This window comes from Acanthisitta chloris, unplaced genomic scaffold (assembly GCF_000695815.1).
Source record: "Acanthisitta chloris isolate BGI_N310 unplaced genomic scaffold, ASM69581v1 scaffold24692, whole genome shotgun sequence".
NCBI classification, from domain to species: Eukaryota; Metazoa; Chordata; class Aves; order Passeriformes; family Acanthisittidae; genus Acanthisitta; species Acanthisitta chloris.
Genome location: NW_008661400.1, coordinates 27654 through 43651, shown reverse-complemented (window position 1 = coordinate 43651; position 15998 = coordinate 27654). Strand labels below are relative to the sequence as shown.

Here is a 15998-nt window from a genome sequence, read left to right as displayed (position 1 = left end):
TTCCAACAAGCTACTTTGACGCTTTTTATTTTGCCCCTTGTTAACATAACAATGTTGCTAATTTGAAATGACTGGCAGTCAGTGTGCATTAGCCAGCTGTGTGTGGAGGTGGACAGCCTCTCTTGAGCAGGGATGAAGACCTGACTGAACCGCAAAATGGGATTGTGCTGCCTCTTCACAAAAAGCTTCACAGAAAGCTACATGGCCAAGTATTATGCAGCAGTTAGCAACTTCTCATTACCAAGTTGTGTGCTGTACAAAGATGCTTTAGATGCCAGCAGCTCCTAACAAGGGTCTATGCCCCAGTGACAGAAGCAGGAAAACAGGTGCTTCTCTGCAAAATGGGGAGTGTTACAAATATGACCTTCGACTGCAGGCTGGAATAGCAGCTACAAAAGGGATAGAGTTCTGTAACTGCTTGGAGACTTAATTAAGAGCATTGACATCCACTCAGTGAAAAGTCTGTATAAATAGTGAATTTTTGGTGATTGCACAGCCTGTGATGGAAATGAGTCTGAAATCTGTTGTTTTCTGGATGACTGACCCTAATTTGTTTTTAAATAGAACTATGTTTTCATTAACATAATTCAGATTACTTGGGGCAAAAAATAAGATCCTATCTTATTTTGAAAGATGCCGACTTTGAAAGCTTGGACAAGGGTGTATTATAGAATTAGAAGAGAACTGGTTGGTCAATACACTGTGAATTTTCCTAACAGCTGAAGTCTTACCATTTATTGGGATTTTCAATGCTGAAGAGTTTTAGCATGCTCATTTGATGGCCACTGTCTTAAGTTTTTAGATGGTCTTAAGCAATCCAGCAGCTGTTGCTAGAAATATTCCAATTTTTTCCACATACAGCAAGAGAAATATTTTCAATTCCTTCCAGGCCTATTATGCATTTGTTCAGTTAAATTTCTGAAGCTTAGGAAAGCTTTGAAGTGCAGCTTGATTTTATGCCTGCGTAGGGAATTGCAATGTCTTGTAATTAAAAAATAAACTTACTGGAGGAAAAGGCCATCCCAAATCCCTGGCTCAAAGTTTGAAATGTTGTCCAATTTGAGTAAATTCTTGAGAAATTTTCAGCATGCAGTTAATGTAAAAAAAATAAAAAGGAAAAAGAGAAAAGTTGAGTACGGCTTGCTAAATTTCTGTTGCTGATAACTCCTCTTGATTGTCTTCTCAGGCACAACTTAGAGGAACAGAGACAATGAAAGTTGAGTGTGGCACCTTCCCATGGTAAATCGGTATCATTATCCATTGGTAGTAAGGAGAGAGTCAAACAGTTTGACTAAGGTCTGGTAATGAAATGTCCAAACCATAGTGACACAGGGACCTGGCATGGTTTTGTGCTTTATATTCAGGAACAGTCTCTGCTTTCTAATTTCTTAATAAATGCAACCCTCCTCTCTCCTGATAAGTCATGCATTAAAACTGTCCAAATTGCCAATAAAAAAGAAATAACCTTTCAGTGTTTGCTAAGATGGGAACAGTATTATTATTGTGCCTTTCAGTTTGCTGTCTTTGTTCTGTGCCTGCAGCTGAATGAATTTTGCTTTTCATTTCTGTTTTTGGAAGCATTGCTTTTCTGCAGGGTGCAGAGATCACATGTCTCTATGTGCATAAGACACTAGGCTTGATTTGCAAATGGAAACACAAGCTTGTCTTGGGCACAGGAAGCATCTTAATTTGAAAGTTAAAACAGAGGTTCAAACCTAACAACTAAGCCTTGAATAAAGTTTTCACAATTGTAACTGACCTTTCTTTTGCCACCCTGTTAGAAATATTGGAGAGTTGAGAATAAATGATGTGTGTCCCATTCAGTATCTTCTTCCCTTCCTAATGAGACAGCCTCGATCCAAGTCTGAGGACCCTTGTTCTGATGCTGCCTCTCAGTTTTTCATTGTAAATGTTTCTTGCAGGTTAGGTCACTTGCCCTTTCTGCTTGCAATGAAAACAGGTTTATTGAAATCTTTATACATTACTGAAATAGTTCAGCAGTACTTGCACAGCTGGGTTTCTGTTTTATAAAAGCACAAAACACAGTGAGGAAAAGTCATCCTTTAATACACAGAAGCACATTATATGTCTTCATAAAAGGTTTAATGTGCTCTGTGGACTTTAAAAGCAGCTCAAATCTCTTTTATAAGACAAATGTTAAAGAAAATGCTATCATCACCAGAATGCACTCAGAACGTAGCAACAAGGAGTTTAGCAGCCTCTGTATTTCTGGTACCTGAAGCACTTGTTTCAGACCAGCTTTAATTTGAAGAAACTATAGAAGTGAGGGTGGAAAAATTAGGCTATGTGAGCAATAAAACTGATGTTCTGATCAAACTGCTGTGGGGGTCTGAGATGAAACCCCAGTGTTTAACCTCTCACCCTTGTTTTGCGTGGACACCTTTGCTGTCTTGAAAACACGATGTTTATCACCAGCATTAACAATTGTTAATGGGTTATCTAGGACAGTCACGGGTGTGCTTGAAAAACTGGAAGTTAGGAGAGGTTTAGACTTCACCCTCATAACACCTTGGTTATGTCTGTGCTTCAGAAAGCTCGACAGTTATGCCAACAAAACTCTTGAAGACAAACACAGAATATGTTTGAAAGACAAGTTTGTGTGATGCATCTATGCAACCTTGCTAAGGTGAATGAAAGCAAGGTGTGTTGTTCCTGGTTCTGTCTGTGCTCGAAGACTTGCTAGCATAGCTATGCTGAGTAATGAACGCAGCAATTATGCTTCTAGGTGAAGGTTTGGTTTGATGAAGCTGAGGTTTTACCAGCTTCTGAGTCGTATCAATACAAGGCAAATTTTACAGCTGAATGCTACTCCTCATAACAAGAGGTGAATGCTTTTGTGTTGTCAGTGCTGACTGCTTGGCCTTGCTGAAGTTTTCTTCCTTAATATCTGCTTGAGCATTGCTTTGATTTCTTGGGAAGAGGAGCTGTAATGGCAGTAGCTTTCTCATGTAATGCCTTTTACTGGTCCAGTATTGTTCTACATGATAGTGTTTGAGTATTATTAAATTTTTGAGCAAGAGTCTGTACTGGTGTAAAAAGACTGTATTGGTGTAGAAAATAAAAACTTTGTGGAACTGTTAGTACATGTACATCACTTAAAATGTCAAACATTGTGTTGCTAGGAAAGGATTAGCTCTACGCTTAGGAATACCTACTTCAAAATTTTTTCATTTGGTGTATATTCTAATTAAGATTAACAATAAATACTAATTAATATTTCAGGAATTTATATTAAACCCAGAGGGGTTTTATATGTGATGTTAGTGGCATCTTTAGCTTTTCTTGGGATAAAGTTGCAGGGCAGTAAGTGAACAGCAATTAAAAGATGTGTGAAGAGCAAATATTGGTTCAGCTCAGTAAGCGTGAGTGAAATTTCAAGACAGACCCTTTCTTTGACCATTTTTTTCTCACACTGATCCTGTTCATTGCCCACTGCTTCCTAGTGAGTGCTGCACTTTCATTAGAAACCTATTGTTTTGTTTTTCAATTAAAAGAAAAGACAGGGAAAAGAGCAAAACTATTTTACTGTTATAGAAATAAGTTTTGGAATTGCCTGAACAATACGTTGTTAGAAGAGCTTCAAGATTGCAATGGTGTCTAATGGTGAATCTTTATTTTTGCTAAGTTTTTTTCTTAATAAATAAGATAGCAACTGTGAAGGCTCTGTTGGCAAGCCAGTTTTCACATAGTTTGTCACTTTGTAAAACTAGTAATTGTGCTTGATGTCTTCAGGGTATTTTGGCAAACAAGGAACATTCGTTGGCTTGAAAAGAGTTGATAACTGTTTGATATGGGAGGATGAAGTTATTTTTCAGAGAAGTCATTTTATTGTAGCAGTCAGATTCTTGAGCTTTATACAAGATGTTTTTCGGTACCAAATTACAGCTTTCAGAGAAGTACACAGTGTTATTCTGCAAAAAAACAAACTCCAAACCCTAAGAAGTCTAGAGTAAGTGAGTATGAAAATCTTCCTTTCTTTAGTTTGGACTCTGTCATGCTAAGCTTAGAGTGCTTTGTTGTGGATACATAGCTATTTCAGTTTTGTTGGGTTGGGGGCAGGCTCCAAAACACACTGAATTATTTATGCTTGTCTCTATTCTCCTAAGAGCAGCCTCTGACACTCATGTTCATGAGGGGATGATGGGATACTGCAGTGTGTGTTGCTGTAATGACATAGTTTGTTCCTTTTTTTTATAAGTGAAAAATGACATCTAAATGAAGTTTTCATTACATTGTCGCAACTTATATGTACAGACTTAAACAATAACAATTTTATTCCATATTGACCACTCTAAAAGTCTGATTGTGGATAAATTTTGACTCTTAATAATTAAGTTGCTCCAATTAGAATTTGTGAGCATTCTTACTACATGTCAGTGCTTGTTAGATCCCTGTACTGTGAAATGGAAAATACTTCAGAGTAAAATGTTTTGGGTCTAGAGATTTTCAACCTGAAGATTAGTATTTTATGTTTATCAAAATTTATGTGTTAGTTTCTTGAGGTGGTGCTAGGCAATAATGCATCCAGGTTCTCTCTATTTCAGGAGTATAGTGATGTTCAGACATATTTATAAAGCCCTGATAATTGTCATACCTATTGTTCTCCTTGTGATGTTTAGAGCTAGATATCTGTCCAGAAAAGGGCAACACACCTGGTAAAGGGTCTAGAGAGTAAGTCATATGAGAAGCAGCTGAGGGTGCTGGGGAGATTTAGCCTGGCTCAGGGGAGACCTTATTGTTCTCTAAAACTACTTGAAAGGAGGTTGTAGCAAGGTGGGGGTTGGTCTCTTCTCCCAGGCAACTAGTGACAGGATGAGAGGAAGTGGCTTCAAGCTGCACTAGGGGAGGTTCAGGTTGGACATGAGGAACAATTTCTTCACTGAAAGGATGGGTAAACCTTGGAACAGGCTACTGAGGGAAGTGGTGGAGTCACCATCCCAGGAAGTGTTCAGGAAATGACTAGACATGGCACATAGCGCTGTGGTTTAGTTGACATGTTGGTGTTTGATCAAAGGTTGGATTTTATGATCATGGTGGTATTTTTCAACCTTTATGATTCTCTGATTGTCCAGTGGATGTTACTCCTATGAACTCCTCTGTTTTACCATTGACAGTAATGGTGATTTGTTCATAGAATTCATTTGGCTTGTCAGTTGCTAAATGAGAATTATCACAATGAGAGAAGATCTTAATAAAGGAACTTGTTAAATAAAACTTCTTCACAATGTCAGAGCACAAACTAAGCTAAGTGCCATAGTGATCAGGAGACTGGAAAAATATGACCACATGGAATATTGCATCCCTGCTATAGTATGTTTTGTCAAATAAAAAGATAGCAATTGGAGTGTATTATGTTGTGGCTGTCACTCAGAACTCTTATTTCAGCCTTTGTGCCTGCAGTGATTCTAGGTCAACCAAGCATGATGCCTGTTAACTCCCTAAAACTGCAGCAGTTACTGTATAGTGGCACAGCATAATGTACAGCTCTTTGTCTATTTCCAGGGCTTTCATATGCAGAATGGTTTTGGATATAGCCTATAATGGTCTGTATAGTCCCTGTTTCTCTTAATTTGCAGTGCCACATCTGAGTTTGCAGTCGAGTCTAATGTGGGTTTATCTCTGCACCAGATGTACATGAAAGATGTTTGTTTGGTATTGAATCAGAACAGTGCCTTGTAAGAGGGGAAAAAGGTGGCTAATGTGTGAAAATGTGAATGAGGACAACCTGAAGTTGAACAAGGAAAAAAGAAAAACGAAGTAGGCAAGTAGAAATGTCCTGCTTAGATAGGTGGCTGCGAACAGACTGTTATAGTTACATGATGGAGGAAGATAAAAGTTCAGTAGTGTTATGATCAAATACAGGTTGTGGGTGTATCTGAGAAATTGCTATCCTTGTCATATTTAAAATGAATCGAATGAAGTTCCAGGAAAAAGTGCTGCCTAGCAAACTGAGTAGATTTAAACTGTAGTAACCTGATAGATAGCTTCTTTCTCTAGAAATGTAATCTAAGATCCCAATGCCAACTCCTCTTGGGACAATCACGTTTTCAGCATAAGGCTGTAACATTTGACTTGCAGTGTTTAACTGTTATGTACTCCCCTGTATGAAATATACTGTGTTGAAGTGACCTCTAGTTATAGAGGAGCTTACTCATACTTGTGAAATACACTGTGTGTTGAAGGGAAGTCTAGTTATAGAGGAGCTTACTCATACTTTCGTCCTTAAAAAGCATTACCAAAATGGCAATTTTGTTCAGTAACTGTTGGTATATTTAAGGGGGAAAATAAATCTCACAAATGCAATTGAGTCTGTCTTATTTCAGGGAGAACTTCAAAACTCTTTAGAGCATTAGATATCTACAGTTTTTTAATTCTTTCCCCTTCCTACTCAGTCTGTAGGTATGTAGATGTCTGCCTTGCATACCTTCATTCATTAACAGTGTTGAAACAATCCTTCCCATCTTTTTATGCTTATTTGCCAATATGTTTGGGTATTTGTATAATAAAAATTAGTACTGTATATAATTTAAACCTTTCTTTCCAGGCTCTTGGATGTCTAATGTCTTTCAGCTGCCTTATATATTTAAAATAAATTCACTTAGCTTTTGTTTACAATAAGGGAATATTACTTTTGAATTCTGAGATCCAGAGTAAGCCTGCAAGTTATTCAGTATTTTGGCTGGTCTGGCCATGCATCAGAAGATGAATTTGGAGCACTAAATGATGACTTACATGAAGGCAGATGTGAAATCTTAGGGTGCTCGAAAGAAGTTACATTGACATCACCAACACAGCAAAATAAATGTATATACGTGGAATAACTCATAGCAAAATACTAAATGGTTTCATTAGTGATGAAGTTTGGGCAACACTCTACATGTTGCATTTCAGTTTGATCTCAAATGCTCTGATGACTCACAAGTGATGAGTGGCAATTAAAGTGTGGTTTTTCATCACGTGTCTCTGCAAGACACTCATCTAGAACCAGGAATATACTGAGACTTGGTGGCACAATATGCAGCTTGGCAGGCCAATGTCCTCTACTGGATGTATTTTATCGGCTGAAGTAATCCCTGCTAGTAGTAGCTTGTCCTTCCCCGCTGGTCAAAACTCAGCTTGCAGAAATGGATTGCTTGTTTCCTAATGTATTTTCAGCTCAACTGGATGATTATTCTTGTATATAACCTTACCTAAATTAAAAAAGTTCATCACCTCACATTGTGTTGGTAGAGGATGCTTTTAATACACACCATCTTGATATTTTTTACAAGGTTGCACATCTGTGGGACCTGTTCAGTCTGTAGGTAAAGTACCACTTTATGGGTTATAGCCTTCAGCCAAAAGACATTCTTTCTTTGGTTTAATGTTGGAAGCCTGCTCTTCTGAGAGAAGCATGTGCTCTAATTTTTTTTTAAAAAAAGCTGAATTTGAATGTTTTGAAAGATGTCCAAGTTAATGATAAAAAACCAGCTTTGCACACTCCTCCATGCCCAGCATTGTCTTTCAGATAAACTAGCAGCTTTGGGGTGGAAACTTTTGTGTTGGTTGTTTCTAAGGAGTCCAGACATATGCAGATATTTTTACTTGTTCAGAATATTGTGGAGAAAGAAGAGGAACATGTTCATTTGTTTTGTGGCCGAGTTTCTATTGCAGTGGTAAGAACTATGAAGAAACTCAGACATCTGTGCTGACTGCTGTTTTAATGAGTGCTAAACACCCCACCTTTTTCTTTTGTAGGCATATGTGCCAGAAGTTTCCCTGAAAAAAATGTCAGATATGGCATTGTACACAAGACCAGCTAAAGCAGTGTCATAGTCCTGAAACAGTTTACATTTTTATTAATGTATTGTCATTGCAAACACTTAATTCTTACAGTATTTGTACTATATTTGTATGAAAATATTTATATCCTGTAAGAATTTCGCATTAGCCTGCATAAACAAATAAACTGCAATCAATTAACTGCAGGTTAGAGCAGCAATGCAGACAAGCCGCAGAGAAAATAAAATGCAATTGGTGCTTCAGCCTCTCTGATCTGCGTAGGTAAACTGACAGTTTTTGATGTAACTGTGCTATATCTTTGTTCTCTTTTCAGTTACACTATTGTCCTCTCTCAGGAATCCCTCAAACACATCTTTCCTTTTTAAAATATTAAACTGCATGAGAGCAGAGAGAGTAAATTATTTAAAATTATTCTGTGTCTCTGCACTTGTCTGAGTCAGCAGAACACATCTAGGTCATATATTCCTGAACAGCTCCGGTGCAGAGTATCTTCTTTCTGTGGGGACTAAGTAGACTCATTAAAGTACAGTTATCTTGCCTTTTTTTCCTATTCTTTATGCTTTCACAAGGCTTGGGTGAAAAATGTATGAAAATTATTATATTTTTTTATTAAATCCGGATAAGCTTCCTCTGAGATGACCTGTTCTTCCATTATCAGTGGCCAATCCACTGACAGATAGATAGAGGGAATGCATTCTCTCTTGGCTATAACTTGTAGTGGTAAACTGAACGATCCTCTAATGTATGCAACTATCAATGCAGCAAACAGTAATTTTGTTTGTTTATGCTTTCTTTCCTTTCCAGGATGGCTGCAGCTCCCCCAAGTTACTGTTTTGTAGCCTTCCCTCCATGTTCCAAAGATGGGCTGGTGGTGTTTGGAAAGAACTCTGCACGGCCTAGGGATGAAGTACAGGAGGTGGTCTACTTTGCTGCTGCCACTCATGATCCGGGAAGCAAAGTTGAGGTTAGAGTCAATTGTCACATTCAAACTGTGAGAAATTACTGTTGTTAGAAGAAATGAATGCTGTCTTGTTTTCTTGTCAGATTGTGGAGTCCTTGTTCACTGAAACCTCCTGAGTAGAAAAGAGACAGGATTTTTTTAAATCCTGAAAATGAAACTCAGAATGTAACTTTTTTGACTAATTGGGGAAAAATCCATGATCTGTACTTTCTCCAGCAGGCAGGCAAAACTGTTTGCATCTCAGATTCCTGTACAATGTAGTCTATTGATTACCTTTTCCTTTAAGGGGACGATATCTTGGCTAACTGGAACTAGAAGCAAATTTTCAAAGTTTGTCACTCACCATATGAATTGTTCTCATTGATGGTGGTTGTCTGACAGTTGTAATGGGGTCTGACTACACTAGACGTGTTGCAAAACAAGGAGAAAGAACTTGTGCTTAATAAGGGAATGTGAAGGAGGAGCTGGTTTAGCAGAGGACACAGAACCTGATCTGCAGTGTCAGGAGCTTTTAGAGTCCACAGGTTCTTGCTCTGGCTGGTAACTGGGATAGCAGGAGCTGTGATGTTCCCTGCATTCAGCTTCTTCCTGTCCCCATGGCTGTGCAGAAGGCTGAGGTCACTGGGTGTTCTGCAGCAGGCTGGTGTCTCTTATCTGAACAGGTTCTTTACGGGTCTTGTTGCTGCTTCCCCAGAAGATACCCTAAGGCCAGTGCCAGTTTTAATTGTCTTTCCAGTGGGATGACTTCAAAATTTCAGAGAATTTGGTGCTCTTCTTTCTAACAGTTCTCTTGATTCTTGGTGCTACCAACATCTGTTAAAACTCATGCATTATTAAATAGTTTAATTTTGGATGTCAAGAAATCCCCTCCCCCTCTCCAAGAGGACAAAGTGCAGTTAATTGCAGTGCTTTATTGGTAGCGCCTTGTAGAGATGTGCTAGTGTACAGAACACAAGTGTTACAATAAGACAAAAAGAAGACTTCAGAGCAGTTTGTTTTAAAGCTTCTCTCATAGAACTGGAAATGAAAAAAGAAGTTCTGTTACTGTGAAAGAAGAACCTTCAAAATCTGCTGTGGAGTGTTTGTGTGCTAAGGAGAATACTTTCTAAGAACTTAATGCAAAAGTACGTTATTCTTTTGGTCTCTTTGCCCCATATCTTACTCTTTGATGCAATTGTCATAATTTGTTGAAGCATATAATTAAGCCATATATAATCTATTATGATCCCTCATTCACCCTATGATTAACCTGTTTAAGGTCTTTTATGGAATTCAGTCAAACACTTGACTCTTGTGCCAGTCCTTTTATTGAACCATGAAGCATAATCCCTTTACCTAGAACATCACAGTTTGTAGATTTGTTCTGCTAACAAGTATCTGCAAGCATTCTTAAATGTTGAATTTATTTTTTATTTATTTTTAATTAAGGTAAAGTTTGTTGCAATGTGGTGAAGATGCACGTTTAGATAAGGGGCTGGAGTGGGCCAATTTTTATTTGCTATTTTTTTAAATTAGGGGCCTAAGTCCTAATTGGATACTTTTGTCTCTGCTAATTTGTGCTGCTGCCTAATTCCTCATTAGCTGGCCTCAGGTTTTGCAAGAACAGGGGTGTACAGAAACATACAGACTCCAAATGTTTACCAAAATTCTTCCTGTTTCCTTCCAGCACAGAATGAAAATATCTTCAGTTGCTCTGAGAGTAGTTCATGTAGTCCCTATCACTGCATCTCCATCAGACTCAGCACTAAGTATGGTTAATGTATTTTTCTGGGTTTTTACTCATGCATATTTTGAGTAGAGTAACCTGGTTAAAACAATACTGATTTTAATTGTTTTATTGGGTCTAAAGGCTATCTGGTAGCTTTGCATACTGGTAGTGTACTGGTACCTCTAAAAATTAAGAAAAACTTTAAGGAAGGGCTTGAATTAATCTGATCAGTGTTTTTTAAGTAGCAGTCGTGCAACACTGTATCCACCTTTCCAGCAAGCTTGTCAGAAGTAAATGCCTGATGGGGGAGTGGAGTGTCAAAGCTTCTAGATGTAGCCTTTGACATATCCAGGATTGTTACTTTGTTCTTTAGAACCCCTGAAAACTGCCAACAGTTCAGTTATCTTTGGCTGGATTGGGTTTTGCTGCAGCTTCTCTTCCTTTGCATTTTATAAAGCTAACTAAACAGATCTGAGGAAACAAATGTATGATACTCTGCAAATGGAAAAGTGTGGTTGATCAGCTTCATGTTATAGTTTTTCTAAGTCAGTAATCCATTGGGCCTCTCACTGAATTTTTCCCTCCTAGTGGTTTTGTTTGTTTGTTTGCCTGTTGTTTGTTTTGTTGGTTTTTTTCCCCCTAAATTAACAGCTTTTCTCTCCATTCCATATTGTACATTTGCATTTGTTTCTTTACCTTCACTGGACAATGATGGTGGACTTACTTTTCATTAAGTTCTATTCTCCGCATGTAATGTAATTCAGTGTACATCAAATTTTGCTTGCTTGTCCCTGACTGTCACTTGTGTTCTGAACTTCAGTTAAGAGGTGGTTAACAGTATGGGTTGTTCTGTAAGATTCTCTCAGGAAGTCTGTAATCTGTTTTTGTTCTGTGCTGCTCGCATTTGCAAATGTGATAATGCACAATGTAACAAAAAATGGCACAGTAATTCAGGGAGATTGTTGCCATAAAGGAATCAGGCAGGCTATTTTATATAGCTATTAGCTAGTTTGCGGCAGGGCCACAAGGGAATTCAGTGAATACTGCAAGTCATTTTCAGCTTGATCTTTGTGGCTCAATCTAGCAGACAAGTAACCCTGCAGCTAGCTCATCAACATAATTCCTTCCCTCCATGTCAGCAGGTTCCCAAGACCCCAAACAATGGGGCTTTTCATAAAGATCTGTTCTGTGTGTGTGTAACAACTTTCTCAAAAGTTTGTTCTTGTCCTGCATTGTAATTTTGCAGTGGCAGATGCTGATCGGCACTCTTCCTTGTTGTAGTGGTCAGTCTAGTGAATTTGTGCATGCAGGTGAAATATTGCTCCCTTAAGCACAAATAATGTCCTTCTTTGGATTCTTCTACTAAAAGTAAATGTCTTTTTTTTTTTCCCCAGGTGTGGATTTTAAGAGTTTGTCATGTGTTAGTGAGAACTCATGTTGTATGAGTTTAAGAAGCAAGGTAGATTTTACTGACTAGTTTTCTTTGTTCTCTGGAAACCTGCTCTTGCTGTGGTTTTCTTTCTTCTGAAGAAGTCTTGGTTGGATGACTTTTTTGTATATGAATTTTCTACATGGAATTTTCTCTTTTAGATCCACCTTCCTTTCTTATAGCTTGACCTTATATTCATGGTTTGAAAATAGTCATGGTTTCTTGCTTCATTATAGAGCTGTAAAAGCTCTTTTATCTCAACAGCATGCAACTTCTTATGGAGAAGTAGAAGGGGGAAAATAGAAAGGGTAGACTAAAAAAAAAAAACAAAAAAACTGTGGAATATGCAAAATTTTAAAATATGTTGGTACTAAACACTCTTCTGGACTTAAAGCTTGCCTTCCATGGGGTAAGGGGAATTTCGTGTTCTCTAAAACTTCATGCCTTAGTTCTCTTTTTAAAATATTTTTTTGATGGATACCATCCTACCTCCCCTCGCTCTGAGTTTTCAGAGGAGCAAGTAGTTTTTTTGCTGTACATTGGTCTGAGGACGCAGACATAAAAAAATCACCTAAAGATAACTGAAGTGTCTCTGTCTGGTGTTGCAAGACAGGTATAAATCTTGACAAAGCAGACTTTGACAGTATTAAACTTGGCTTTGTGTTACCTGGAGGTATCTTAATTCTGGTGTTTGTAACAAAATCATCAGGCATCGTGCCAGTGCTGCAGTTTAGTTCTGGTATACTCTCTTAGGCCAACTGTTTGGGTTGTCTGCATCATATCGTGGGTAGGGTGTCCAGAATCTGGTAACAGAAGCCAAACAGCAGCTGAATCTACTGAGAATTTGCTGGTTGGGAAGCCTCCAGGTTAGGCTGGCAGTGCCATACTTAGAGTCATGTTGCTGTGGGTGTGAACTTCAACCTGGGCACCTCCGATGATACTTCCATGGGTGAGTGCTGACTGGAAGGAGATCTTGATGAAACACAGTGGGTTTTGTGCCCATCATGAAACTTTTGGGTTACTCTGTGTAGATAAAAAAAGGTTGTAGTCTGAAGGCTTACAGTTCAGAGGTAGTTTAGGAAGCTGTGTTTCTTGCCTCTCAGTTGAGACCTGGTAACTGAGTGTGTAAGCAGCACAGCTCATGCACATGCAGACAGATGACTTACCTCAAGGCACCTTGTTTAAGCTAACCCTTAGACTTTGCACAGAGATCGGAGAGAGGCACTATGCAGGCAGACAGCAGCTAATAAAAGAAACTGGTTGCTGCCTTCAGCAGTCTATTGCTTGGCTAATGTGAGCTTTTCCTCTGTTCTGCTCCATTGCAGGCCACTGGCCTTTAAACTAATGTGTTTGACTTTGCTTTGTAACACAACGCATGAGCTGGCAGCAGTTTGGAGGTAGACGCCATCATCTCTTGGATATTTCTGCCCTCTCAAAGCCTGTTTTTAATGTAGGACTGCTGCTTATTTTCTCTCTTCTGCTACCAGAGCAAAACTGGTTAGCTTAAACTGTTTTTTTTTTTTAATCTCTTTAATTTTTTTTGGTCTTATTGTAACAGAGAAGAAGAGGAGGGAAAGCACTAGACTTGTGTGGGGCAAAAAACTGCCAAATTTCCTATCATGTCCCAAACCATTTACTTGTATCAAGACACATGTGTGAGCAGGTATTTGAAATGCCTAGGTAATTTGAGAGTTCCAGAGTTCCAAAGGTATCTCTATGATGGCTTTTTGTGGCTTCTTTGACATCTGTTTCTTACTGTTTTAAAACATTGAATTAATAAGATTCATCTCTATTTCAGTTTTACTTCTGCTCATCGCCCAGGAGACTTTCAGATTTGTGTCTTAAAAAAAAAAAAGAGGTGAATTCTTGACTGCTAAATCAATGATGATATATAATGTCTCTAGAGAGTATTCTCAGCCTTGGGTACTTTGCTGCACTTTGTGGTATTTGATTTGTTTAAAGATTTTTGCATTTCATTTTGCTGAGCATGTTTCCATACTGTGGTTCACATGCCTGTGGCTCCTTGGTGACTTGATAAAGTAGGTTAGAGTAGGTCAGGGGGTGTATAGCTCTGCTTTTTGACAGGGGAACTGTCTGTTTTTTTTCTAGAATAAAATATATTATCCTTTCACGCTGCTAGAGATCAGAGGCACAGATTCAAATCTTGGAGTTATTGGTTGCAATTAATACAAGCAACTAGGAACAATACTCAAATATAAAGCATATGTACAGTGCACTAGGGCTTTCATAAAAAGGGAAGAACTGTTCTTAATATGAAGAAGTAAGAGACGTTCTACTGTGGCCAAAATTGGCTTTGTTCTGTATTCGTGTGGTTAGTAAATGCTGTTTATGTCTGGGTACAACATGAGGATATAGTACTAGCACAGTATGTGTTTCTGAAAGCTTGTTACCTGTGGATTCATCCTGCCACTGGACAGATCTTGGTTCACCGTTCTGGTTTGACTGTGTGACCACTAGAACTAGGGCTGTCTACTTGAGATGTACCCAGGCTAGATTTATCCTGGTGTATGGCTGTTCCCTCCACCACAGCACAAGTTTCACTGCTAGTAGATGATGTCATGGCTATGCTTAATGGGTGTTGTGAAGTCATCCAGATGTCTTCCACTCTAGACTTAGTTCTGCTCAGTGCGTAAGCAAGCAGCGCTAACAGCATCGGCTAACCACATCTGTTGTATTGTGTGCTACTGTGTGCATATTTCTCCTTTCAGAGAATGGTTATTCCCACTCCTTTGAGCTCTATTACATTTGTTCCGGTAAATAAGCAGTAAAAGAATTATTTGTAAAACACATTGTCAGGCACATCCCCACAAGGTGGTCTGAGGGGCTTTCTTGAACAACCATGGTCTAGCTTTCCAGATTTCCTCTTCACCATGATGGGTGAGCCCAGACAGCCCATGTCACTTGTGGAATTGCCTCTCTAGACAATTCCAGTCAGGCTGTCAGTCTCAGTGTTTTGGTGGCCATGGAGGCAGCAGGCTGCAGGACTGCCTCATCACATTTTTTCTATCCTTCTTTTGGAAGGGGCTAAAAGCAGCCATGGTGCAATTTACCAGGTTGCCACCATAGTACAGATATTCTGTCTGTTTTCAAATATATGCTATGGTAGGACTGTGCTTGAGATAGTTAAGCAAAGAGTTAATGCAAGTTAGAGCCTGGGTCTGATGTCTGGGTAGTGGGGTGGGATCTCTTCTGTAATCTGGAATCCTTAGGCCCTTCTTCAATGATCATTTCTTTCTAAAGCATTCCCTGACTATTGCCTTTGTTCTCCAAGGCTGAAGCCTATGTGATTTCATTGATATTTTGTAATGACCTGACTGTTAGTGCTAGGAATTGGGCTTCTGCAGCCTGAGTACAGTAGAAGCAGCACAATAGTTTCTTTTCATTAATGAAAGAAGAAATCTCTTGTGCTTATGACTGTCTTGTCTGCTTCTGGAATACCTCCAGCATATCTGCATGCCCTAGCTAGGGTGGGAGATACATTTGTGCCTTGTGCTATTCTTAGAACTGACTTGATAAGATTCTCTCCCTGATACTGTAAGTGAAATAAAAGAAACATCATTAGTTTCCAGCCTGCTCAATTCTCTTTAAAGTTGTTGGCTGCATTTCTTGTATGTGAAGTCTCTGTTCTTTACTTTTATATTTCCCCAATGGGAATTTACTGTCACAGGGCATGATGCCAGTTATGCTGCTTTCAGGGCTGGAGTTCTAGAAAATCAATGGAGCCTGACACCACTCACAGCTTTTTGCCACCAAATTTGTCAGTATTCTTCTGTTTTTAGCATTCATACTCAAAGAAAAATCTTAGTGTTAGGAAACGCTGAGGCTGGACGCTTCCGGAATTTTAAAGACAGTGTTAGTAGCAAGCAAGAATCACAGCAGTACCTTATGTCTGTTTTATTTGTCATTGTCTGGTTTGGCTCAGCTCTCAGTAGAACAGGCTGCTCTGCTGTTGTGCTGGAGGATTTGCCAGATCTATGGGGTGCAGGAGAGGAGACAGGGAGGTTGTAGTCTGTGCTTGCTTTTGAAACCCTGTTGTCGTCTCAGCTCCTGTTTCTGAAGATGTAGCAGCCAGTGAG

The 15998-nt window shown here is 38.9% G+C and overlaps 1 protein-coding gene across 1 annotated transcript in view; it reads left to right on the top strand.

Moving 5' to 3' along the window:
* Positions 1-8608: 8608 nt before the first annotated feature.
* Positions 8609-15998, top strand: part of SCRN1 (secernin 1) — a 26302-nt gene continuing 18912 nt past the window's right edge. The window contains exon 1 of the mRNA XM_009070220.1: positions 8609-8767. Within this exon, the coding sequence (XP_009068468.1) occupies positions 8609-8767 (159 nt within the window). The remainder of the gene's footprint in view (positions 8768-15998) is intronic.